Source organism: Oenanthe melanoleuca, chromosome 6 (genome assembly GCF_029582105.1).
Source record: "Oenanthe melanoleuca isolate GR-GAL-2019-014 chromosome 6, OMel1.0, whole genome shotgun sequence".
NCBI classification, from domain to species: Eukaryota; Metazoa; Chordata; class Aves; order Passeriformes; family Muscicapidae; genus Oenanthe; species Oenanthe melanoleuca.
Window position 1 is genome coordinate 23,209,110 of NC_079340.1, and position 27,897 is coordinate 23,237,006.

Below are 27,897 nucleotides of genomic sequence, written 5' to 3' on the forward strand. Positions count from 1 at the left end.
TGAGAATTTACAAGTAATTTCAAACCTTGTGTCCAGTTTCAGTTTGCATCCCCCTGCACAGACTACTGTGGATACAGCAGTTAAAGCAGTGATGTTGGAAAGTTGTGATAGACTTGGTTGCAGAGGCAATTTACTGACAAGCTGGCCACTGCCTAAATTTTAGAATGACAGTGGAGAAAACATGAAAGCTGTGCTGAGCCAGAGCATCTCACAGTAGCAATCAATAGCTCTCAACAAAATATTTACTGATGGATCCACACTTGTCAAAACCTTGGGGTAAAAAAAGGCTGGAATAGATAAAGAAGTCCTTTCCCTCTTGCCTGGGGCTTTTTGACTTCATCTAAAATAAAAAATTCTTGTTTGATCTTGGTGAAGAGTGCATGTGATTTGCTTAGGTGTTGCTCACTCTGCCTGTTGCTTTGCTGTTTAAGAGGACATCTATTAAGTAGTACTCTGTCAGAAACTTACACTCTTTTATATAGTACTTGTGATTTGAAGATCTCCAAATCTGTCAAAAGTGGAGAAAATTTATAAACTTTATCTTGGAAATTTAGAAACTAGGAACAGACAGACAGGGTCAGAAAATCATTGCCAGCACTGGAAATAGAACCCAGCTTTTTGAGTTGTAGTTTCTGATCTTTCAAAAAACTAGACAGCAAGTGGGGAAAGGAAAATGATTCTTATTTTCCTTCTGAACCTATCTCCTGTTGCAGTTCAGTTGCTAGGCTGCCTTGGTCTCATATTTACCCATGCAAAGTAACAATAAAAAGCTGTTTGCAGAGCATGGCCCAAACCATTGCTTTGCATACAGGGGCAGTAAAGCATTGCACAGCTTAGGAGTGCCCATGCATGCTCTGGGGAGGGCTGGGTCCTGTGGGGCAGTGCTGTCCTGTAATGCAGCTCCAGCTGCGGAGCTGGATCCAGAAGAACTGAGATTATTCACCCGTAATGATGTGCAGAGCCTGGCAAAAAAAATAAGGCAAAAAGCCTTCATCTTGCTTTGATCCAAGATGTTGCTGAAATATAAATGGTATAATGATGTATTTTAGATGCAAAGGCAGTGAAGTTGTAAGAAGCAAAGGGAAAATCCTCACGCACTGCAGCATCCAGTGAACCTGCTATGCTGTCTTGCTTCCACAAGTCATTCAGACTTACTGTTTCACTCACTGTTAGGAACTAAGGAAGCCCTTTCAAACCTAATTTGCAACTGAGTAGAAGAAAAAAAATAGTTATTTGTGCAGAATAGCTTCAGAGACTGTATTCTCTATGCTTCTGGCTTGGAGAACATTACTGCTGCTTTTAAAAACATCAGATACTGTCTTACTGCATGAGGTAGTATCTCACTGGGAAAGACACTCTCCTAAATTCCAGCAGGCCACTGTTAGAGAAAATGAAATTAATTTTTCATTCTTGTCTCTGGTGTAGTCATCTTCTTTCTGTGAATCACAATTCACATTGCTAGAGAAGGCTGGAACAGAATGAACATTTCATTTGTACCTATGTTCTTAAATTGGTCCCCATCACTGAATTCAAACATCTGCTCCCTGGGGAAGACCATTTGCTTCAGTATTTTGATTTGGAAATTGTACTGACATAAATAGACAGCAACATCAGATTCAGCATCTTGAATGCACTTTCCAGTCTTTGCATATCTTCAGGCTATATGCTAGGAAAAAAATTTGAAAGTATTTCCAGTGAATCCACTTAGATGCTAAGTCATTCAAATTCTCAGTCTTTTTAGCCATTGTTGTAACCAGGCATTTGAATAATGGCACAGAGAAGTGTACCCTGCCTCCCCTCCACATTCACCCCAGCATGTGGTCTGGTGGGCTTGAGGACAGCAACTTAAAAGGATCCCTTTGTTAAAATGGGCAAGTTGTCTCTGGAATGGAGAGTGCCTCGATCTGATTTGAGATGGTAAATTCTATTTTTATGGAATAATACAACAAAATGCTCCTGTGTCACAGGAATAACAGGCAACTTTAAAAATCCCCAGGGGAGGACTGTGTCCAGCCACTCTAAGAGCAGCCAGGAGCAGCAAGAGAGCACACACCTCTTGTCTTTTCTCTGTGATAGCTCTGGGAATGTGTTTTGCTAATTCGGAAATGGGAACTAATTGAATGCTGAAGACAATTTTTTTTTTGCAAATTGCTGCTGAGATGAGGCGACAAAAATTCCCAGTTTGACTTAGTTACTTCCAATCGTGGAAGCATGTATATATTTGTAAGGTACTGAGTACCTTGGCCTCTTAAAATGTAAAACACTTAGCATCTCTGGGATTTGACAAAACACATGGCTATTTTCCTTTTTCACACATGTTCTTCTCAGCTGTATGAAAGTGTGAGAAGTTATTTGGAGAGGGGATGATCTCAGAGGATGGTGTTGGTCTATTCTAGCTGTAGAAAGAGGGCAGGTGTTCTCCATTGGTGCTGTATCTCTCTGTTCTGACCCTCTAACTCCTCATGACTCATTTGCCACATAAAGCTCCTGGACTGAACAGAGGCTCTGGGGCTCCCTGCAATTACTTATTTATTGAGCCATGGCAGAGCAAAGCCTACGAGCACAGAGCAGACTGTGGTGTTGAGGAGAGCAACTCCCCACCCACCCTGCATAAAACAGTAACTCAGAGCTGCATTTAGTTTCCTTGTCTCCTGTTTTATAGGACTTAGCAAATAGCTCTCTGCTCCACACATGGCAAAAGGGAGCTGACTCAGAAGATCAGCCATAAATGAGCAGCAAAGGCTGTGGCAGCTGTGCTGCCCTGCTGCCACCCATCCTCGTGTTTGGGGGAGAAAGCCCTTCTCTCCTTGTCTTTTCCTTGTCTCCCATTTGGATAGAGCATGGTAAGGATGACCTTGGGCATCCCTGAGTTGTCCCCTGTCCCAAACCACAGATGGATGAGCAAAAACCAGTTTGGTGACCAGGAAGAAGATGGGTGTATGGAGAGACTGCTGGAAAGAGGAGTGAGGAATGACTGGTGAGATCCTGGTCTCCACCTACAGCCTTGGTCTGGCTCTGTCAGCAATCAGAGCAGGTTCTCTCCAGTATGAGATGTTTTGTTCTTCAGCCTCAAAGCAATAAAGTGCCTTAGTCATGTTTTGCCAACAGCTGATGGCATAAACCCAGTGAAATGAGTGAGCTGCATTGTAAGAGGGTGGTGTGGACATGTTATCCTCTGGGCTGGGCATGGAGCAAACCTGTTACAGCTGTGGGTTTTCCCCAGATTTCTTTGCTGTGACAGTCAGTCATCCTCTAAAGTCCCTCTGGATACTGAAGAGAGAATGTGTCAACTAAAGTGGCTGAGTAGGTGACCTCTAGGAAAAGAGATTTTGCTTTTGATAATTTTTTTCACATCACAAGCAAGAAAAATCACACTTGGAATTGCCATTTTGCTGAGAACATGAGCAGGGAAGCCTAGGATGGTGGTGGCTGCACAGAAGGTTATCCCTTGGAGGTGGCCTGGGAACAGGGGGAAGGGTCCCTGTGGGCTGCAGTGGCACCATGGACTGGGTGCTCTGTGTGCAGTGAACAGTTTGTGTGGTCCCATTCCAAGTTCATTAACTGACTTTGGTAAATCCATGGTTTTTATATGTGTGTTAGTTATCTAAAATTTCTCTGCTCCTGGTTGAACAATAATTGCTTCTGACCTGTTAATAATGAGTTTTCATTGACTGCTCATTTCCCTGGCACATGACAGAGCCCTCCATGATAATGCCTCTTCTTACTGGTTGGGTGATTGTAGCTGTTTGGTTTGGGAGGGGAAATATACTTTCTCCAAATATTTCTGTTAGCACAGTTTTGCTTGAATATGCATTAATCAGCGATGAATGCAACTTATTTCTACATATGGTGGGTTCTTCTTTGCTATTAGTGTTTCAGACCACTGTGAATGTCTATGGACTGGCTGAGGGAGAGCTGTGATATTGTGGTGATGTTGTAAGGCTTGAGCAATGAGGAGAGGCATTCATGCTGTTTGATTTTTGCATCTTTTAACTTTAAAGTAGGTTTAAAACAGTTTTTTTAAAACTTAATGGTAAAAATCCTATTTGAATAGGAAGAAGTAGTAAAAGAACTTTCTCCATCAGGGAAGCTTCCTGTAGACAAACAGTAACCAGAAAAGATGCTGAACTTAAACCATGTGGCATTTGCAATGATTGCTGTTTCTCTGGGGCTAGTGAGGAACTTGCCAAATGTCACAGCTGGTCCATCACCAGTGATGGTCTGTTAAAACTTCTTTGTTTCTTGGCTGTAATCCCTTGTGGGAAGAGGGTAGAGGAGAGGGCAGCTCTCAGCAATGTGTCCAGCTCTGTGCATCTGATGCTGGTCACCTCTCATTGGGAATCTGACTCTGAGCTGGTCAGGGGTGACAGTCTGAGACCCTCAAAGGACTTGGGATCTGACCCACCTGTGATACCCCTGGCCCTTGCTGGCATGTTTAGATGTCAGCATTCACCCAGCATTGCTCTTCCTCCTCTCCACACCTTGCCTGTTGTTGGAGCTCTCTGTCTCCATGGTACCTCTTCATGTTACTCTTTGCTTATTTAAAAAGGGAGAAGAAAGCCAGGTGGTGTCAAGCTCCATTGTGTGTGCTGCTAATTCACCCTCTTACAGTCCTACTCTGTAATTTTCCCTGTGACTAAAGGGGAATCATTCCACCTAGTGCTCCAATTTTTTTTTTTTTTTCATTTTTTTGCAAGAGTGCAGGGTGTAAGAGAAGAACGCCCATATTTTCTTCTTTGGAAGACAAAAATTACTCATTTTATTATTTTGATTAAAAAACATGAACACCTGACTTGTTAGGTAAAAAACCAGATGGTAGAAGCTTGAGCGGTAGTGTGCGCTCACAAAACATCTGCTGTGCAGATAGTATTTAGAAAATTATGATATCAGAACTTATTGCATCCCACAGGCTGTAAATTGTGGAAATGTCCCTAAAAACCACAACTCCCAGAGTAGGATGTAAGCCCAGCTTTGACTGCCCTGAAATGCCAGGCCTGGATCTAATTGTGTTGCTTGATAATGGTCTGCTACTTACCCAAAGGTTGATTGTTTAGGGTTAGGTTCCTTGCCCCATTTGTCTGCTGTCCCCCAGTGCAGGTCTGCTGCCTGCATGACTAAACCATCGAGTATGCCTGATGTGGTAGTTCAGGGCCTGTTTCTCTGTTCTGCCTTGTTATCTTCATTATATGTTCTGTTCTCAGAGAGATATTAATTTCTGAATATCATGCTTTCCATAGTGACTGCTCAGCAGCCATTATCTCATCATGGTCTTAAAGATACAAGGCCAGATGCTTTCATTTATACTGGATAAGCCTTTGAGGCTTATACGATCAGTTTCCAAACAATAATTTACAGAAATATTCTGCCTTCTGCATTCCAAGAACTTAAGTTTGAAGACTACTTACAAAATTACTTACAAAAAATGTTATCCAAATTATCTTCTATGTTGTATTTTAATCAATTTTTCTCTCACATATTCTTCTGTTTGGTGTCTTTATAGATTTAACATGACTAACCAACTGGAAAATCTCTTCTTAAATATGAGTCAGCATAACCAGATTTTACAAGCATCAAAACTGTCCAGATTATGACACCTTTGTACTCTGAAAATGAAAATTTGAAATCATATGCTGCCTATGGTATATTATTTATCTCATAGGCAATTAACTACAGAAATTTGTATGAGTCTGAAAAAGCAAATGTCAGATGTTGTTTCCATTTCTGCTTTTGTTTTGCTTCACTGGCAAAATTCTTACTGATTTCAGTAGTGGCAGATTAAGCCTTGCGTATGTTTAATTTTCATAAGCCAGCAAAAATGTCTTTCCTCTTCATTGTGCCCATTTCCTTTAAATATTTGTGTGTGTCTTTACACAACTGTCCCACTCAAATTTCAACATCTTCCAAGTCTCCTTCCTTGGCTCAAGTTGACAAATCCCAACAAGTACTGGCTCAGACTATGATCTTACCCAGCTAAGGGTCCATCCCTGATGGGGGAGACAGACACTGCTTCTGTTTGCTAGAAGGTGAAATAAGGTGTTGAATAAAGATGCTTTTCTGTATTGCCTGAGTTTTGAGCCTGTTAGGTGTTTCACAGACTTGCAAAGCAGTAGATGGATAAATACTGTCAGCAGGCTGTGAGGAAAGTAGTTACTGAGCTTTAGGTTAGCACAAACAAGATCCAGAAGGAGTGACCAGCAGGCAGACTCAGGGGCACTGTGGCATGGGTCTTACATATATTCTCTTAAATAAAACTCTGCCTTGACAGCAGCTGCTGGGGTTTGTCTTGAAGCAAAAGAGATCACAAACTCCTAAGACATGGATCTTCAATACACTTGAACCTGTTAAAAGGATCATCATCTGGAATATCCTCATGTCCATGTAGTGTCCAGACCTGTGCTGCTAACATGGAATGTGCAGAGGTATTTATCTTGTCATGCCCATGTCTAATGCTCCTATCTTAATCTACATGGGCAGAAAAAGATTTATTAACTACTCTACATTAATGAAAGATGTTGTCTTTGTCCTCTCACTGAAGCTGAAGGGTAAATAGTCTCTGAAGTGGGGGTGAGACCACAGTCAGACCTTGAATGAGGTCTTGGACTGTGTGAGTTAGAAGTGTGGCAGAGTGCAATTTGATAAAGATCTGGTTCAAGTTGGGGAGCACTGAGCATCAGTGGTCTGTGTTTTCTCTTTGGAGGTAAAAGCTGGGTAAGAGTCAAGTAGGGATTCCCCTGGGATGTGCAAGTGTCTCCTGTGGACAAGGACACGCTGCTGCCACCAAAGTGGTGTTGGTACTGGCCCCTCAAGTTACACAACAAGAAGAGGTGAAAACATGCAGTTTAGAAAATCTGGCAAAGAGTGTGGTGGCTAATTTACTTCTAGAGGCAAAGGTGAGAATTTGCTTTCAACAGAGCAGTGTAGGTGGATCCTGGGTGAATGTCTGGTTAAAGACTTCCAGCATTTTGATGACTCTGTCTGCAATTGTGCTGATAAAGCTGTTGAAGATGGACGTTTTGTCTGTGTGGCTACATAAGGCTAAAGTGACAGGAGTCATCATAGCTGGCACGAAACTGCAAAAGTGAAAATGCTTTTGTGCAACTAAAACGTCTCCAGGACATAAGAACAGCTGAGTTAAGATGACCTGATAGGGAGGGAGAGACAGTCTGTTTGGATTGATGTTGTAAATGATGTAACTGCTGATTTTTACTAGCCTGGGGTATGGCTCACAGGTCACCTTGAACAAGCAAATAGCTGCACAGAATAGCTTAGAGTTTTTGAGTCATCCTGTGGAACATACACTTTGGTCCTAATAAGCAGTGTTTATTCCCCATTGAAACTCAACTTCTTTGATTCTAATCACAAACATTATTTTTAGCCCCTCATGCTGAACAGAGTTCAGATGTATTTTATCTGCTCAAGAGACCAGTTGTGCTGGGGTCAAATCCTGCCTATTATTAGGAATGTGTGTATTTAATAAAATATCTTGTTTATATCTAAGTTAAGCATTTTTTTTTCCTTAGATAGGTGTGATTTAATGTTTCTGTTTTAAAGATGTTTTTCTCTGTTCCTCCAAAACCAAATAATAGTTTGGGAGACCAAGAGAAGGAAGGGTGGGAAGAAGGAGACATCTAAGTAAAACATATGTTGAATGGGAAAAAAATCAGTCATCCTGGGTTTTGGGCCCTGTGATTACTTCCACATGCCTGGACCGTATCACTGTGCTTTGTGCCATTAATGTCATTAGATGCTTTATGCCAGAGTGGATTTTTTGGATGTGCTGGTGAGATTGCAGGACTGGGACCTTGATGGGTAAATGTTGCCAGTGCCATGTGGGCACTGAGGAGGTGCTGCACCTTCCCAAACCCCCTTCTTGTGCTGTGTGTGTGGGCACATGCCCAGCCAGCCCAGCAGCCCCTGAAGTGCCAACAACTGCCTGGCTGGTTAAGGAGCCTCCAGGCAGGCAGAAAACTTCTCCTCAGCTCTTTTTAAGAAAAACTAACAAGAAAACTGGCTAATCCAGCCCCACCTTGTAAAAACTGATATTTTTAACTGGTGCTTGGTGCTGAAAAGAAGCTCGATGTTCCTATTCAAAGGTGCCTGTGTATTGGGGAAAAAATACCAGCCTTTCCCCCTTATTTTTGTGAGGGTTGATTTGTGAGAATGTAAGGCCTTGGGATCCATCACCATTCCCTTTGGTCCATGGTGAAAGGAAAAGAGACTTGATTGCTCTTTCCAGATAAAAATACACAAGAGTCTTCTAGGCCAGAAAATTCCTTTTTTTCCCCTTTTCTTTCCTTTTTTTTGTTGTTATTTGAGCTTGCCAGATTGGTCTGCTCTCCAAGTGTGTGGGCGGCACAGAAGAGGTTGCTGAGACAAAGAATTGGGGGAGGGAGGAAGGAGAAGTGAAAAAGACCTTTGGATTGGAGGCATGGTGTATGGGAGGAAGAGGCACAATGGCAGGAGCAGTGTTTTGGTTTGTGGAAGTGTGCGGCAGATCAGAAGAAGCTGTGGTAGGTCAGAGACACTCAGTCTAGATGCTGCAGTGGTGAATATATTAGCATGGTTTAGATCCTAGGGATATGGACATTTTTCTGTGTTTGGTAATATGAGTCTCATGTCCTGCTCTGATCCCTTCTCCTGGAAATGGAGATGTGGGATGGAGAAGTGACTGGAGGGAAACATAACCAGTGCTACTTAGTACAATATTTGCACTTTATGTTCATCTGCTCTGTGCTTTGATAAAGTAACTATAAAACAAGTAGCATTTGTTGAAGGTAAAGCTATGATTTTTTGTACTCATTAAGTCCTGTTTTCCTGTGCTGAAGAACCAAAACTCTTTTCTCATTCCAATAGTAGATGCCCTCAATCTACTGCATCTGGCTCGTGACCTTTCATAATACTTCTGTGAGACTGAGTTAGAGTCAAAATGTCTTTTAGTTTGAATAATAGAAGAAAGAAGTTAAAGGACATAACAAGGGAGGAAGGCTAAATTGTGGGTAAAATGTGAAAGGCCACAAAGAATCTAGGATGGGGATGTACAAAACAGTTTCTGGTGAGGGACAGTCAAGGACCAGAGAACAGTGAGTAAAAGATGAACAGAGGGAGTGGGAAGGGGCAGCACCTGAAACAGGCATGACATGATTGGTTTGGTATTTGCACCAGCAGGATTCCTCTCAACATGGCTGGAAAATTCTCCCTTGCCATGCATTTTGTCCTTGAAGTGTTTGACCTCCATCTCCTTTGGTTCCCTGGAGACCAATGTAAAAGAGCTTGTGAAAGCAGCTCTGTACAAGGAAGGTCTGTAAATAAGTCACCTTTCCTCTGAGATGGCCCTGTAGCAGGAGACTACAGGGAATTTATTGGGGTAGAAAGGGATGCATGAGGAGCCATTCCTGGATGAGGATCACCAGCTGTCCTCTCTGACCCCAGGAGCCTTTCAAAGCCCAGGCTAAAACTTTCTGTGGGCACGCACAGTGGGGGATATTCTCACAGACACGTGGTGTGAGCCTGCCTGCCCATCTTGCCAGCCCAAAAGGTTTCTTTTGGATCCTGCTGCCCTTCACTGTCCTCTCTGGAGGACTTTCAGCAGGGTAATAAAAAGGTGTTTCTCTGCTGGGCTAATATTTACATCACAAACATACAGTGCCTTTGCTTGGTTACAAACATCCCTGCATGTAAGTGAAAGGCTTTTCTCGGAAAGGGTGGCACAGGAAACAGAGAAGTTATTTACTCTTATCATTGTATCTGCTAAGAAAAATCTTTAGAAACTGCATTTCTTTGACAAGGAAACATTATTAAGATTACAAACTCAGGCTCTCAAAAGCTATCACGTGCTGAAGTGGAAGCTGTCTATCTGACCTTGGTGCCGGTGCTTTCTGATTACCTTATTTACCTCTTTGGTTTCACAGAGTCCTTCCTGTGCCCTTTCCAGAGGGCATTGAATGAAGATTGTTAGACTGAATTAACCTGTTGCTTGAAAAGGTCCTCATTCAAGTTTTTGAAAAAACTCAAATTGTGCTTCTTTAGCTCAGGCAGAGAGGCATCACCTCTTCCTACAAGAATATTGTGAAAAGGAATGTAATGTTTGCTCTGCACTCATATGTCAAAGCAAAAATGCCATAAAAATGCTGTTGATTCCAGCTGGTAATTTAGTTTTTCAGTGCAGAATTTGGATGTTGCCTGTGATAAAGTGTGAATGAGCTACTTATAAAAGTATATATATATCATAACATCATTCTCTATAACTTTGTGTGGAAAGACATTATACGTGTGTTGCTAAAGTCTGCCATAATGCCTTATCATGTGATACTGTTCAAAGTTTCCAAATATTTAATAGCCACAGAACTGGGCTTGAAATAACACATTTCTTAGTCCTGCCATGTTGTCACTGTGTCGTACCTACAGCTGAAGTAAAAATAAAGGTATTCTCATGAGATTAAATAAAATATTTGCTTGAAGATACTTTAGTTTTCTGTCTAGTTCTGGAAACATAAGTCGGCTTTATTCAGGTGAGTGTTATAAATCAGCTTTTCTCTGGTTTTTAAAATTACAATGTTTCTTCTGGTGACATGTTTTTATATTAATTTTCCATTATATTTGGAAAAGCCTAAGATTCTTTTGAATCTTGTTGTGCTTGAAGAGGTAATGTGAAATGGCAGTGAGAGGCAAAGCTATTAATTTAGCATGGAAATGAAGGTCAGAGCTGGAGGCATTTGAAAGTCTAGTTGGTGTCATGCACAGCATGATACTTGCCCTCAGGAATGGGCTTCTGGCAGATTCCAGGGGACCTTGAACCAGACAGACACAGTTTTTCTGTATCATTTAAAAGCTCCTGCTTAGCTCAGTGCAATGTTTTATTGCCAGGCACATCTTACATTGAATTCTCTGATTTTTAGTCCTTGCTTCCTCTTAGTTTCCCACAGGGTTTTCTCAATATATTATCCCAAAAGTATTTAAGGATGAGGGAGCACTCTTGCCTTTTGGTGCATCGATTTCTTTCCTGACACCTTCATGCACTGAGTCACTCTCTTTAAAGATAAACCCCCCATCCATGGGGGCTTGTGAGCATGTACACTCTGATGGAAAAATGTTCTGCAATTTGGCCTGAGGTCAGTTCAGTTCCTTTCTGTAGAAATCTTCCTTCTTGCTCAGCTTTCTGTCCCTCTCTGGCACTGCTGTTTCTCTCTCACACTCCTGCAGACAGTCAGGCAGGGAGGTTATGATAAAACTGAGTGCTGGCACTGTCAGGGTTAAGAGCTGGATGTCCTGTGGCAGCTTTGGCTTTACATAAACAGGGGTGACAGCCCTTGAGCAGATCTCTGGCTCTCCTTCACCGATCAGTCCACAACCTGTACATCCATTACAGCACCTCCCTGATGTCTTTATTGCCCTGCCAGAGACAGCCTTTACCACTGTGCTGCTGCAGCTCCTGTCACTAAAGCAAACACAGCTGATGTCTCATTTAAGCTAAGTGCAAATGGGGGTGGTTAGTCAGCCTAAAGATTTTTTTCCCTGTTCTTAAATTCCCTTTCCTGCTGTGCCTGCAGAGAATTGTACTGGAATAATTGAGCCACCTGGCTTAGTAGTTGCAGTGCTGTAGTTTGTAGGTAGGAGTTGTGATTTTGATTTTAAGAATTTAAGCCAGAATTTTGAATTTCATTTGACTTATGAGATTTGGCTTTCATCCAGAGCTGCAGCTTTATAATAATGCTTAATAATGATATAGCTTGTTATATTCCCAAATGGCTGCATAAATGTCAACTTATCAGCATATTGCTTGCTGCAGCAGTATCTGTGACTTGGCATTGCAGATAAAGGGTTGAAGGTGGAGACACACCTTTTGTCTAAGTCACCTCTGTTAATGGCAATAAATTAATTTTAAAAAAATGCATAGAAGGCAAGGTTTCCTAGCTGTTTCTTGTGCATGCTGGTCAGACATTTTTTGTTTGATGCTTTCCTGCTGAGAACATAATTTTTACTCTGAAGTTGCAAAGGCAGAGGTTCCTGAAGGAAATCTGCTTTCTGTACAGGTGAATTTCCCCCCTAGCAGCAGTCAAAGACTCGTGCTGAAAAAAGACCTAAGAATGTGTCCCATAAATTATCCCATCTTCCTAGATGAACTCCAGTAGCTGAGAGCTACTGCCTTGAGTGAAAAAGGGGAATTTCTGGTCCATCTGTTTGTTACTATAGAGTCAAGTGGTAATAGAGAAACTGATTGCAGCTTTTAAACCTAAAAGTAATTTAGAGAAGATTCCATGTACCTGGTGAATATTAGATTGATTTCCAGAGTTCCCACTTTTTAACCCATGCTGATATTCAAGGAAACTTTTCGGATTGTTTCTTAACTGCAGCACAGTTAAAGGAGATGAAACTCCCATCAAGAGAGGTTTTATTTCTTGTTTTGTCTCACTAATGAAGCATAAACTCCAGTTCTCCATAGAGTCAAATCCAGTTCCAAAGGACTTCTAGCTGCATGAGGCTTGCATGAACTGGATTTTTATCTTCTTGGCTTGATTTATGCATAAGTATGATCTTACCCTTGATCTCCCTGAGTAGTAGTTTTCATCCTTTTTTATTTCTCTCTTTGTATCTTTTTCTGTGCTCTGCAGAGCTAGTTCTCCCTGCTGTAGTTCCCTGCAGGTATCTCAGGATTGAATGGGCTGTTTGGCTGTGTTGGGATGTCTCTTCCCAGACCATGATGGTTTTTTGGCATCCTCCTTGCTGACCTGCCAGCCTTCTTACCAGAACACCAGCAAAGCAGTGCAATAGTCATAACCCCTTCTGGCCACCCTGCCTGGTACCCAGGGCTAGGGGTTTTATCCTGGGAGGGCTGGGAGAGGTGCCCCATTGTCTGCTCAAGGCTGCTTGGAAAGATCCAAGGTTTTAGCTAATACACGGCTTGAAGACCGTGAATCTATTTCCAGAAGTTCTCTGCAGCCTCAGCATCCTACTCTTGTGGTTAATAAGTATATTTAGCAAGATCAGACACTGCCTCAAAATACTCCTGCAGCAGATTCCTCCTGGCTTGGACAGCAACACTGCTGCTTGGCCAGGGTTTGCTGGATGCAGTTCATGAATGGAAATGGATTTAGGGGCTGGGTTTTTGTTGGGTCCAGCCTTGTACCTTTGTCAGTGATTTAGAAGGGAGTGCAAATGGTGATGTTATTGATTTTTATAGTTGATGCCAGAATGGGAGGCCTTATCCTTATTGACAAGGGCAAAGAAACACCCCAAGGGGACCTAGAGTGTATTGACAGAGAGAACTGTAAAGCAGGAACAGGCAATAGGCAGGTTTTCCTTTGTCTAGAGGAGAACCTGAAACATGAAAGACTGGGGAGTAATTTGGAATAGATAAAGGTCTGAAATGGGTTTAGAGTGACCAGAACAAATCAGCAGTAAGTTTTAGTGGGATGTGTCTGTCAAGGAAAGATTTGCCATATGGCAAATAATCCTCGAGGAATTATCACAGAACAGGGCAGACAGGCCATTCTACTGCTGTGGATGGCTCTGAGGGTCTGTGCCCCCAGGAGCTGCTCCACAGCACTGGGGGAAGCTCAGGGGTGGGAGGGGATGCTGGATTCTTTTAGAAAAAAATTCCCAATTTTAAAATCAATTGAAATTGCTTATAATTTTCTGCCAAACAGGGTGACTCATTCTGGCAGTCTGCCCTCTCCACCCTCCCCTTCAGACAAACAAACAAAGCCAATAAGTTGCACAAAATAAAATAATCAGACAAGATAGCAATTCACAGTTTTCCTTTTGGTATATTTAAAACAGGGGGCTTAATTTTTTATTTTTTTAAGGGCATCATTTCAGAGCTGGATTCAATGACCATAACTTGAAAAAATGAGGTAAAAATAACTCAGAAAATAAAATGCTTCATTTTGAGTTGAAGAAACATTTTGTTCAGTGAGAAGCACAAAGCATTCATTTTTGGGCCAACATGAAATTATATTTTTTTTTCTAGCAATCTCTTGGTTGAGGCAGTGAACCAAGAAGTCAATTATTCACAGAGCTGTAGCAAGATTAAGGTAAGGATAGAAAGCAGAGCTGAAATGAGAAACTGAGGGAGAAAACTTGGGATTGAATGTCCCAGTCAATCTTCATTTCTCCAAGTGAAACGTGGTATTTGATGTTGTAAATTTCTGGACCCTTTGCCATTAGCCTGAGAGGGTGAGGTGCCCCCCAGAAGATGAAACCAGCAGTATCTTTGTGGCATCTGTGGCATCCCAGAAGCCAGGGAGCAAAGCAGGGTGCTGTGATGGGTTGGTGTGACCTGAGAGGTGTCCTGCACCCACTGGGGTGTAGGGGCCACACCACGGTGCTCCTGGGGACGAGTCCTCACCCTGCTGTAAATGCAGCATCATCTGGGGAGGGGAAAAAAATAGAAGGGAAAAAAATAAGATTCTTCTGCCAAGAAGCTGCCATGAGCTCTGCAGAGTGTGACTTTGGGCAGGGATGAGCAGAGTGCTGCCTGTGTGCTGCTCAGCTGAGGAAGAGCTGCTGCTTGGCTCTGGGGTCCGGGTGCACGTCTCGGCTGGGCAGGTGGGAGCAGTGGGGGAGCCGGCACTGGAGGGCTCGGGAGAGGCTCCTCTTGCAGGTTGAAAATGCTGGACACAGCTCTCCTCAAGCACGCAGCACTAGTGCAAACACCCTGACTATGCTTTTTGGCTTGGGCTTTTTTTGAGCTGCCTTTTTTTTTTTTTCCCCTTCCTTTTCTTTTTGTTGTTTTTTCTTTTCTTTTTTTTTTTTTTTTTTTTTTTTTCCTCCAGAAGTGCTGAGACCTCAGCACACAGACATCCTAAGCAAGTAATCCTTACAACACAGGCAGGAGAAAAATCTTATTTCTCTTTTTTTCCGGTGGCAGAATCGAGGCAGTGGGATGGCAGGATTTGCCCAACACCATGGTAAGAGTTGGGAGGCAGGGCTGCACTCGCGGCTGCACAAGTTTGACTCCCGCTCCTTTGCAGAGAGAGGAGCGTCTGCGGCGCAGCGTAGAGATGCATGAGCTAGTTTTAAACGAGCCAGCTGGGATCTGCCGGGGCTGGCTGTGGCAGCTCGGTGCCTGCTGTGTTAATTTACCCGTAGAGCAGTGGACGGGAGAGATGCAGGGAGAGGAGCGAGTGGGCAGGGGCGTGCGGTGCTGGAGATGTAGAGGAGGGAACGGGCAAGCTCCTGCACGAACTGCGGGATGCAGAGAGCAACCGAGGGACCATCCCTGGCCGCGGTCCCCTGCGCACCTCCTTGCACCACTCTCGGCATCCCCCCGCTTTTTCTAACGCTGGCCATTATCCATCAGCAGAGGTAATGAGCTGGAGCGCAGGAAGCATTGTATCTGGGCTGAGCATGCGAGCCCCGCACAAAAGAGTTTACGGGGGGGTAATGTTTTTAATTTTTTAAGTCTGTGGCGAACCACTCTGCGTTTCGAGCTATTAAATAATTAATAATTAACCTGCAAATACCGCTTGAAGACTGGTGTGGTGATGTCTGGTAATAAATTTTCTTTAACTTTTCTTTTCCCCCATTCTAGTTTATTCCTGGGTTTTGCAGTGGGGAGCGAAAGTTTCACGTGGCCAGAGTAGTTTGGTTTTATAAATGAGTTCTTAATTTTTATTTTCTTTTTTTTTTTTTTTTTTTTTAATTTTTATTTTTTATTTTTCTTTTCCCCGCCGCGGAGTCAGCGGTGGCTCCCGCTTTGTTCTTGGCGGGTCTGAGCCCGGGCAGCGCCGCGCGTGGATGCGCTTGAGCTGCGGGACCGCGCCGTGTGCGTGGGGAGGGGGGACACGCTGCACCGGTGGAACGCCGGCAGCTATTTCAGGAAGCCGCGAAGTCTCCTCCTTCTTATGTAAATAAAGATGACAGCTCGGAGCGGCGGTGCCGCGGCGGGTGTGGGCGGAGGCTGCCGGCGCGGGGCAGCCGGGTCCCGCGTGGGCCGGGGACTGCGCCGCGGAGCCGGAGCCGGAGCCGGAGCCGGGCGGGGGCTGCGCCGACATGGGGGGGCAGCTGACGAGAAACCTGCTCTACGGTAAGGAGCGACCGCCCAGCCCCGCGGCGGGGATGCCGGGGATGCGGGCTCTGCCCGACGCGTCCTCCCGGAGCATCCCGCTCCAGCGGCGGGGAAGCCCGGGCTGGCATGGGGCTCGTCGGGCTGCACCGTGGAGGTACCTGCCCTGGCAGCTCTGACCGGCTTGGTGTGAGGGTCGAAGGAAAAGTGGCTGTATCCGTGTGCGCTGGCTGACAGCCCCACCGGGAAACACCATGGGCAAGGTTACTGCCAGGCAGCTGAGCGGGCTCGCAGAGCAGTCACCTTATTTCTCCTTTCCACCAGCAGTTTTTAGCTGAATCGATAAGGTTTGGAATGGAATTGTTGGTGTGAGCTGAGGCTGTGGAGTGAAGCCCTCTCCTGGGTTTATTGGGCGATGTGCAGCGGGGCGAGGGAGGAGCTGAAGAGGGACTGGAATACCCTGCACAGGCCAGCCTTAAACCAGAATGTGAATCTGTGGACAACGAGCAGTATGAGCCGTGACCCTGCCTGCACAAATCTCATGCAATAAATACTTCTGTGAGAATATTGCAGCCCTTAGTATAAAACTTGTGTTTAGCTCTGAAATGTTCTGTATGGTTTAGTAAGATGCTGCATGCTCAGTGAGCTGTGAATGGGGTTTTCAGAGCCCCTTCCTTGTCGCAATAGTAAACATGGTTATGAAAGACACAGGTAAAGTGCCACGTGGGTTTGGAGTATCTGGTATCCTTTCTTTGAATAGAGATACATGAGGTATATACATTTACACTGTGGATATTCATATTACGGCCCTGATTCTGCTCATATTTTCTACCAAGTCCAAACCGTATAGTTTAAGGAACAAATGGACATAGTTAGGAAGTAGATGACTCTCCCCAAAGATATTTAGCAAGACGATAGAGATTTTTTATTTGTTCATTGTTTGTGTACTGAAGTTTCTGTGGCCTGACCTTATTTCTTATTTAACCTCATGATGTGCATGCAGTATGCAGAATAATTGTACCGCTGGGTCAAGAAAAAAAAAAAAAGCTCTGGCTGTCTTCTCGTGGTTGCAATTGCCTTTTCTTGTGATTGTAAATGCCTTTTCCCCTTTGGAGCATTATTTCAATGAATTAAAAAAAATGTCAGTGAAAGAATAAAAAATATATGTTTCCTGTTGTGCCAGGGGCTTGGCATTCCTGTTGGGGCCTTCTCCTGCCTGCAGCTGGCAGCACACTGCACAGTAATCTTGCAAGTTCTGCCTTTCAGCAATTCTACTCCAGCAAGCATGCTTCTCTAATTTTTATTTGTTGGGAGATGAAGACTAATGAGGTGATGTGGGTAATTAACTCAAATTTTCCTCTTCAAACAGGGGGGCTGCAGGCTGTGTTATATACAGAGGTGATGCACTGCTCTGTTTAGCTCAGTGATACTTGGAAAAAAAAAATAGGGATTACATTAAAAAAATCATGCTACAAAGGCACATTAACAAAAATAGACTGCATCTGCACTTGTGGTTTGTCTGTGGCTACTGTTCCTCCAGTTCCATCTTTCTGTTGAATATCTGTGTTTCAGATGTCTCTCAAAATAGCTGAGGAAAGAGAACAGAATCTGTATCCATTTCTAGTAAGTTAAATTGAAAGTGAATGTAACGATACTGAAAGGAGTTGTATTGATGGCCTTGGGATTGACAATCTTTGTTTTAGATAATGCAGGTAATTAACCAATGTCCTCCACACATTTCTGGTGACCTCTCCATGTTGCAAGAATGAGCTGGGATTTTTACAGTCACCTTAAAGTTCACTTAAAATTAGCTCAGGTGGGGAGGTGCTGCACAAGCTCTGCTGAACTGGACCTGGGGAGACAGAGGTTTCCCTGAGATGTGTGCCCAGAGCTGGATGCTGGGTCCCTTCCTCTGCCTGGGCACACCCTGACCTTGCCAGGGTCATAAAAATAAATTGAGATAAAAGCTCCTGAGGTGGCTCTTGAAAGAGACACCCTGTCAGAAACACCATAAACTCAGGTTGTTGGTTTTAAAAGACTGTGGGTGCCCTGAGGTAAGGTTGTGTGTTGGCTGACAGCCAGCTGAACATGAGCCAGCAGTGTGCCCAGACTAATGGCATCCTGGCCTTTATCTGCAATAGTGTGGCCAGCAGGACCAGGGCAGGGACTGTCCCCCTGTGCTGGGCACTGGCGAGGCTGCACCTCGAGTGCTGTGTCCAGTTCTGGGCCCCTCAGTCCAGGAAGGACATTGAGGTAATCAAGTGGGTAATCAAGAAGGGCCACAGAGCTGTTGAAGGGTCTGAAGAGAAATTATTTGAGGAGCAGCTGAGGGAGCTGGGGTTGTTTAGCCTGGAAAAAAGGCGGCTCAGGGGAGACCTTACCACTCTACAGCTGCCCGAAAGGAGGGTGTAGTGAGGGGTGTGGTGCTTAGGGACAGGGTTTAGTGGTGGACTTGGCAGGGCTGGCTAGGAGTTGGTCTTGGTTATCTTAGAGGTCTTTTCCTGTCTTAATGATTCTGTGATTCTAGGTTTACAGTAGTTAAGTGCAACCACACACAGACCATCATGAGGAACACCTGGCATCATTTTACCCCCTTTCACTCACAGATCTGCTTTCAAACAGCAAAGATAAGCAGCAATCCTGCTGGATAGAGGAGAATCAACATCCTTTGGCTCGAGAAAAGCCATGAGTGGGTGACATGGCCATGGTGTTGATCCTGGATGTCCCTGGGCCTGCACTGATGCTTGGGTCTACTGAGGGCAAGGCAGTGCTGCTGATCCTATTTGAGCCATACTGTGAGGTACACACGTGCACAGGCATCTCCCTGGGTGAAAATGCTGCTTTCCCACTGATATGTGGCTGCAGGGCCATGCTCATCTGCCCTAATGGTGGAGTTGGTGGTTGCTGAATGGGCCCTGAAGGAAAGTTTCCCACCTGATGGGAGTGGGAGGAAAAATAAGCTTTTAGGTGGCATCTCTAAAACATTCTTCCTGAGCTCTTCCTGAGCTTCGTGAGAGAGATCCACTTCTGACTTAGTTCCCCACTACCAAACTAATCCCTGGCTGGTACCATGAAAAGCACGGCTTGCACCTTTGTTTTTGAAGGGAGTCATCTGATGGTTTGAGATGTGGAGTCACAGGACTATTCTCTGTGCAGTGCTGAAGCCCACTGAGGCAATCTCCATCTATATGCCTTTTCCTGGCACTGATCCTCTTTCCCATTCCCTCTCACTTTCCCACTACCCTCCATAGAAGTCCTTGTGATGTTTTCCAGAGCTGTTTACCCAGCAAGAAGAGAAGTTGAAATCGGACGTTTGAAGGTAACACAACCTTGATGGGCAGGATGTTTACTTGCTATTTAAAATGTAATATCTATATATGCAGTGCTTAACACTATTTTAAACAGGAAATGTTGATATGGTTCCTTGTGATTCACAGAGAGCTGGTTTCTACAAGAATGACTGTATACTACAGTATTCCTGTAACAGAATCAGGGTTCTACAAGAATGACTGTATACTACAGTATTCCTGTAACAGAATCAGGGTTCATTAAATAATTATATTAAACTACTTGCTAGATAATCATGCTTGAAAGAAATATCTAATAGATCCATACGTCATAATACCTGTGTTCTTCTTGTGTGTGATACAACTTTCATCTGCTGCAGCAGTTTTTCATGCCTCTGTATGGCCATGAGTGGGCTGCTATTTGTAGAAGATCCTATTCTTGATTTTAGGGGCCAAATCTAGGAGATTCAGTCTAAGGAAAAAAAAAATCCCCAAACACTTGGGTACTTTTAATGTCTCTTTCACTAAGAACCAAACTAACACAAAGTGATGGTTTAGCCAAGGAAGCTGCTGCACAGTGTGGGAGAGGGATTCAGGGTATGTCAGTGTGCAGAGGTTAGTGATGACACGTACACATCTCTTCAGAGGGATTTTTACTAGCTACAGAGTACACTAGGTTAGTCCATGTGTGGGTTAGTCCATGTGCTGGAGATAAGTAAGTCTGCCTATCTGCAAACTTGCTCAATAACTCTCCCTACTACCACTCATAAATACTGATAAATCATTTGTTGCAGGGCTTTCTTTCACTTTTGCTTTAATTACTCTCATCACCACCATTCATCAGAGTTTTGCTATGGAATCATTTTTACAAGGAGCAGGGAAAAAAAGGTATCTTGTGCCATGTTTTTCAAGCTGTAATTGTATGGCATCAATATAACTGCAAAGAAGTCCCATGTGAGAGTATGTCTGGTTTTTAGCCCGGGAGGTGGTGCTGATTGATGGGTGTGGTTTTCAGCTGCAATGGCTGAGGTGTTCTGTAAGTTGTGAATACAATATAAACAACAGCTCGTGTGTCTTTGTGTGGTGTGTACAGAGGATCACATAACTGCTATGCATGACCAGAGTTATACCACCAGAGTTATATGTAGATCTGGTGAGCAATGCAGCCACATTTGTGTGCTGCAAAATGGAAGAAGGAAGCAGGAATTAGGTTATACCAGGACTGTCCACACTGCATGGCAGTGGGCTTTTGGTGGCTATCTGTATTAATTTCCCTTTCCATTGGGATCTCATTTTCCATGGACTTTTCTTCCTGGCTGGTGATTTATTCCTGTACAAAAGAGCGTGAAGCCCTGACGTGATCCTTCCTCCACATTTTGTTCTCCTGGAAAACAATTTCTGGGTCTTGTTCACACATGTTGGTGGGAGATCCAGGACATTCAGGTGCTTTGTGGAAGCCTCAGCCCCCCTGACAGCTGCTGAGCAGTGGCTGAATGGCTTTGGGGAAGAGCAGAGGGTGGAGGCCATTTCCCTAGTGAAAAATGGCTGTGGCATACAAGTTCTTTCAGTCTTACTTTGCCCTATAGAGGTCTATTTTTCTCTTTCTCTGAGAATTCCTTGTAGAGTGGTAAATGGTGCATCTATATGCACGTGCTGAAATCAGCCCCACGCTTCATTTCTCGCTGTGTATTCATTGCCTATACAGCAATAACCATTCTAATTACCACTATTTACCCTTGCAGTTAATATCACTAAACAGTGTTCTCTAGCACACACATATATCTTAATTTAATAATTTCCATCTTCTTACACCTAATTAAAACTGTGAATATTCTGGAAGAAATAAGAAACAGCAATACCAAAAAAATAATAAGAAAAAAAATACCTAAACCACCAATTGCTAGGGAGATTTCTGTGTTGATTTATATTCAAATAATCTCTGAGTTATTACCTAGATTTTGGGATAACTTGTCATTTGATAGAGTGACTGCTGATGATACCAGACTCACTAAGGGATGAACATCTCCTGTATCCTTCAGACAGTTGTTTGTTGAGAACTAATACAGGACTGAGGAGAAAAGGTTGTTTCTAAACTCCCTCTGCTTTCAGCACAATTGCTATAGACCCCTGAAAGCAAAAGACTCTGGGTGTATGAGAAATAATCCTGTTCAGGGTTGGATTAACTGGTGCAGAAGACCTTGGGCAGGGTGCCAAAACAGTGTTGGCATTTGTTGAAAGTGGAACTTGCAGAGACTATTTCAGTGTGTGCCTCTGACCTGTGAGTCACCTGCCAGTGTCCCAAGGTGACCAATAATGGAGCATTATCAGCTGCTGCCAACACTTCTGACAGGAAGTGTAGGATCTCTGTATGTGGAGATTTTATGGGTAACCACATTCATACTTGAAAGCTGCTTTATTTATTATGAAAGGCAAATGAGTTTTTCATTAGCCATGGCAGGTTTTGAGTGTAGGGATCTGGCTCCAGTGGTGAAAGCAAAGACCGTTCCTGTTCTCATTTTATACTTTGCTTTCATGACATTTTCTCATTAACTTTTCTGTCAGCTTTGATGCTCTATTCTGGTGGGACCTTGGGACTGATTGCTGTTTGTCAGATTTTGTTGTCTTATTTGTCTCCTCTTTGACTGCTCCTTTCCCTCCTCTATGTGAATGCTTTCTTAGCTCTGATTCTTTTTCACCTCTTCCTTATTTCTCCTGTTTTCTTAAGAATTATGGGTGATGCATTAATCTATCATTCAATTAATTTAGAGGCAGCAGTTGTCTCTTCAGGAAGGTTTGTAGGATCTACTGACATGTTCTAAGGAATCATTTGCATGCTTAATCAAAGCAAGTACTCCCACAGCCTGAAAATTCATATTGTTAATAGTATAAAATAAATGTACTAAACAAATATGATTGCTATTGCAGACATTAGCAGGAATTAAGAAAAGGTTATCTCTATACATATAATCTCAAAACTCATGTGGCTGCTTTGGTTGCAATAAAGAATTTTGCATTAATGATATCTATATGTGCAGAGGGTTGCATCAAGAACAGACTAAAAAATTAACCCTGAAGGAAAGGGAGTTTCCTGTAAAGTGAAAGCAAAGCAAAGGGTGGAATTAATGCTTGCTCCCAGGAGTTGTCAGGGGTCAGTGATGACACAGCAGGGTGCTGAGCTGTATGAACGTGGCTGTGAGCCACAAGCCTTGCAGTGCATGTGCCCATGGTTTCTGCACATGCTTCAGTCCTGTGGGTCCCTGGGCTTTGCTCTGGGGTTCATCCCTAGATCAACCTTCTTGTCCTTTCGTTTTTCTACTTGTCTATTCTTGTAAATCAATGTTTGACTTTGAACATTTATTTCTCCTAGTCCAGAATGAGTCAGAGCCACCTTCTCTGTACCCTTGTCGAGTTTGTCTCACCAGCATTTCTGTTCCTTGACTCTGTCCTTGATTGTCTCTTGGAGGGACACTGTAATTCGTTGGCATTAAAAATAACATTTAAGATGACTGCAGTTGATGGTGCTGGGGAGAGGAGTCCTTTGGTTTATCTAAGATTTACCTGATTATCTGAGATTTATCTGAGAGCTGAAAGAAGGTGGGCTCAGAGTGAAACATAATTGATTGGATACATGAACATACTTTCCTCATTAGACACACTGATAGCACTTCTGCTTTAAAGAAGAAGGGAAATAGTAAAATGGTCATATAATAAAAGCTGTATACATTCATGAAGGTGATACAGTGTACTCCTGATTGCCTCTCCCCTAACAGCCAGCATCAGCAGAAATCTGAAGTTCTTGCCCTCTCCATCAAGTTAAAATAACTTTTTTCATGAGAAACCCTTATGTGAAACCAAGACTCCTTGCTATAAAAATCAGCTCCTTTTTGTGGTTCAATCTGCATCCTTTTCTGCCTATACTAGTAAACACATCCTAATGCAGAGAGGGAACATGGAGGGGTCAAGTAACATCGTACCCAAGGTGTGACTTTGCCCCATCACATTGAACCTCCCAGGGTGGCTCTGCACAGTCTGTGTGATGCAGGTCCATGCCAGGTGACCTTCCCAGACATGCTGGGTCAGGTCCCAGAGCTCAGCAACTTGCTCACAGGAGACTTTGATGAGGTCTGGAAAACAGAAAAGGACCCAACACTTGTCTCAAGGAGGACAGATGTGACTTCTCTATAAAGTTTGCCTGAATAGCAGAGGCTGATCCCATCTTTGACTACTCTAACAAGAAAGTTCCCACAAGGGATTTGCAGATGGCTCAGTGTGACTCTGAAAATGCTGGTTTAGTCTCACTTCTGGTAGAGTCTTTGGGTTACTTTTTCTGGCTGACACTGCCAGATTTTCTCTGTGATAGGCCGTGCTGTGCAGCCACGTGGCGCCGTGTGGATGAAACTCTGCAAGTTTTTGGCCAGTAGACTTGTCAGTAAAAGCAGGACCTGCTGTGAGATACTGGGGTGGGACTGAAATTGTGTTTTTTGAGAAACTCTGAGGCTTGTGGCCTGGCTTAAGCAGAGCCCAGGCTGGAGTCTGAAGGAAACGTGTGCCTGTGTTTGAGCTGCTCCTTGGCAGGTCTGGGAATTGGTTGTGGGTTTTTTGACTCGGACTCCTGCAAGAGCCTGTTTGTCAGTTCCCTGCAGTGCTCCCTAGCAACTGAGCCCTCAGCTTGCTTTATGAAGTTCAAGTGATCCTCAGGCTACTGCAAGTCCCAGACCTGTGTTGTCAGCCAGAGGGAAGCTGCACAGCCTTGAGAAAGGTGGATGGGTTTGATCCTGGGAGAGTTCTCCACCTGTGGAGGGGAGGTTTCTGCCTAGAAAGCAGGGATGGGAAGGTGCTCTGCAGAGCCCCAGGGCAATGCTACCCCCTGTTTGCAAGAGTAGAGGGGGATTTGAGCCATAAACCACATCATGGCACACAAAGAAGCCATTTTAATTTCAGTCTCTGCTGGAAGCACCACATGGAAAAGAAAATGTGATTGGTATGAAAAGAAATGTTTACGTTTCTAGGAGCAGAGACCTCCCAAATAATTAGTATCACTTGACAAACTGCTGTTTAAAATGCAAGTGGTTTAAGTGCTGCAACTCAACAGGCATTTGTCAGAGCTCTGGCGTAAATGCAATCCCTGCTCTGGGTTGGTTCCTGCTGTAAAGTAAAGGAGATTTCCGGTAAACATCTTTTGCTTAAAGAAAATTTCTCCATGGTTTCATCTTTTCCTTGGTTGGAATACCTAAATGTTAGAAACTGGACAAATGGAAGCTTGGTGGCAAGAGTGTTTGGGATATTTTTTGGAATTAAATAAATCCTGGATTTAATTGTGTTCATCAGACCAGGCTTTTGGTCAGAAGAAAGATAGAAGCGTTTCATTTTCTTTAGCTTTTGGGAGGAGGAGAGTTGGGACTTTTGAAAGCCACAGCTTCATCTCTGATCTGCCTATCTCTAATATTCACTGACTCAACTAAAAATACTTTAAATAAAACCTTAGTTTTCTCTAGGGCTGTTTGAAGACTGACTGAAGACATAAGGGTTATTGAGAATTGGTATTTTTCAAAGGTTAAAAAATGGCAGCTTATAAAGAGACTGAGATAAAAAAAGAAAAAGTTTTTTTAAAAGTCTTTCTGAAAGTTGGAAATATATGGGTGCCTATAATGTACTGAAGTATCCCAGATCAAAATGCCTTCTGTCTTTGCACACCAAATAGAATCAGATTACCAAATATAAAATAGAGCTTTAAGGATCTAATTGCTATTATAAGGGCATCATTGATGATATGAATTTCTTGCAACTTGCAGAAGGAGAATTGCTCAATTAATTTTCCCGTTATCTTAAACTAGTTCAATGCCACTCTCTGCTTTTTCATCTCTGAAGGGTAAGAGACTATAATTTGTGTTGCCTTCTTGGTTTATGATTCTGAGTGAAGCTTTGTGCTTAGAAGAAATGAAAGTTTGGGAGTTCTGATGGGACTTGGGAAGGGATGGGCTGTGAACCAGCCACGCAGCAGGTAACAGCACTGGACCTTGGACAATGAGAACCCAAGATAGATGACATCCAAACAAGCTATGGCAAGAAATAAAGGAGAAAAAAGGTTTATGGGAATGACTGGGAGCTGCACAGACCTGCAAACGTTGGACTTCTAGGGAGCAAGGTCTTTATTTCTTAGAGCTAGCTGTGAGCAGGTGTTTAGGTTTATGTTTTATGTTGCACTGTGTGTACCTCTTTTTATTTCTCCTTCTATTAAAGTTGTCAGTTTCTAGCCCTTTAGTTTTCCCATCCCTTGATTACTTATTTAGCCACTCTGCCAGCACCCATCCCAGGGTTGGGGTGGGCTGGGCCCTGACAGGTGCTGGTCTCATACAGATCTCACATGGAACAGGAGCTACAGCATGGCAGGAGTTGCTGTTCTTCTTCTCTTAATCTCTCTGCACGTCAGTGGCTTTGCAAAATTGGCCAAAGAGACCTTGATCAAGAAGCATGGCTGGGACAAGGTTCCTGGGCAAACCTGTCTCCTTTCTGAGCAGCCCAAGGCACTATTGTTTGAGCAAGGGTGGGGGATTCAGTATCTTGATATTGTGTCTCAGTATCTCAACACTTGGATTTTGGGTGCTGATTGTAAATTGATCTTACTCTCTTTGGTCTATGCTATTCTATGCATGGCTCCTAGCAGTCATGCTTAGGTAGGAAAGTGGGCAGTGCTCTTTGGGATGCTACAAAGAACATTGCATTATGTTAGAAATTAATTACTGAAAATGGAGATGCAGTGATTTCAGCTCCATGAATTCTTCCTTACACAGGCGTGCAATGGCATATATCAAACAAAGGATAAAACATCCAGGCTATCTGTACCAATGGTAGAAAGGATAAAATTCAGAGAAATGTCCTACAAATGTACCACAGAGAGATTTGAGAGTGCTAAGGTCATTCACCATGTTTCTGAGAGCTGACTGCAGCTCTCACAATGCTCCTCTCCAGAGATCCTGTAACCTTGGCTGTTTTGCTGGGAGATGTTTCTATCCTGTTAGTTGCAAAGTGGCTACCTGACCTCTCCTTACCCTCTCATGAGTTATCCCACAGAGACTCTTCTGCTCTGAACCCTCATATAGCAAAGCTGTTCCTTGGGGGCTGCTCATCCTCAGCTGATTGCAGCTTCAGACTGACCAGTGTACAAGCAGTTGCTTGGAGATTCAGAAGTTCTTTAGCATTTGTTAACTGGAATATTTTTAGATTTATTTGGTATATATACACATGGCAATACACACTTTCCATCTTCTCTTGATACTGTGCTTTGGAAAATCCATGCTTTAACCCTTGTGGGCAGACTTTATAATTTTTGCCTTTAGTGGTGTGGCAGAAGCAGTAATTTTGTGATACACACATGGCTGGTATTGCTGACTCAGTTAGTGGAGAGTGGGGTGTGCAGTACTGTGTGAGCAGCTGTAATAAAGTGTGAATATGGGCAAATTACCCTTAATAGCCTCAGTATTCCAGAGATTTTGAAGTGTACCCTCTGGAAAAAAACAAACAGATTGATAGTGATTTGGGATTTGTGCAACTTCAGCTTGATAACAGATACTTTGTGGTTTTCCTCTGTGTTCTCTATTTACAGCAGGAGGTTCAGATTCTGAATTGAGATCTGCTTTGGGTGCAGAAAACTAATCAGGGAAATGCTTCATGGCCCAGGGGTCTGGATTTGCAGACTCCAACAGCTGCATCTCTCTGTGCTGTCAGGAAGGCACATCTGTCAGGGATGCAGTGTGGTCCTTACTACATTATAATTTAGTGCTGTGGCTTAGAAAAACAGGAGCATTTATATACTCAAAAAAACCCCCCACAAGCTCCTAAAAAAAGTTAAAGCTCCACTGATCGTTCTTAGCAGAAGAAATGCCTCTTATCTCAACATTTTCTAAAGGATGTTATGCTATTTTTTGAGCTAAAAAAACCAAGGAAAATGGATGGATGAGTTGGTCTCCACACTTAATTGCTCCTTGCTTTTCTGAAATAGTGTATGTGTCTTTCCACCAAGAGAGTAAAGTCTCCTGAGCCCTTTAGGCTTGTTTCCAGTTCACATGTGATCTTCAAGGCAGTCACACTATGAATGTGGTTTCATCAGGAACAATGCTCTGACATGTTTGGCATCAAATTCCCTCCTCTTTTCACTCTTATCAATACATCAATATGCAAAAATGCCCCTCTGCATGAATTGTAAAACAGTGTGTTGTTCCCATTCCAAGCTGGCTTGCTTTTCTAGCTCATCTCTCTCTTCCTTCAGCTATTTAGAAATGCAGTCAACTTTTCATCTTCATGATGCTCCTCCCATGTCACCTGCTGTATATTACCCTGCTTCAGCAGATGGTAACTGGTCATCTGTGTCAGGAAAGGTCATGCAAGTAAAGCTGCAGCAATATGAAATTGATGAAAACTGAATTACTGGGAAGTTTTTTTCTTGTTTGTACACACTGATGTTCAATTTCAAAGCCAGGGCTGGCAGAACTTCCTTCGTGTATTCTCACAGGAAACATTGGGTACCTCCTCTACAAAACAACTTGAGGGGTTGGCTCTGTTACCCAAGTAATTAGAAAATAATCATGAATTTGAGGGGATTCTGTGAGG

The 27,897-nt window shown here is 43.4% G+C and overlaps 1 protein-coding gene across 3 annotated transcripts in view; it reads left to right on the top strand.

The window, feature by feature from the left end:
• The window catches only part of NEURL1 (neuralized E3 ubiquitin protein ligase 1), a 140,960-nt gene that overhangs the window by 41,429 nt on the left and 71,634 nt on the right, over positions 1-27,897 (top strand). Inside the window, exon 1 of one of the 3 annotated variants that reach the window (XM_056495318.1) lies at positions 14,839-14,906. The exons of 1 other annotated variant lie outside the window; for it this stretch is intronic. In XM_056495318.1, coding sequence (XP_056351293.1) covers positions 14,882-14,906 — 25 coding nt within the window. In that variant the 5' untranslated portion in view covers positions 14,839-14,881. Of the gene's footprint in view, positions 1-14,838; positions 14,907-15,925; positions 16,025-27,897 lie in introns of those variants that run through there. One more of the 3 variants, XM_056495317.1, reaches the window with a different exon arrangement.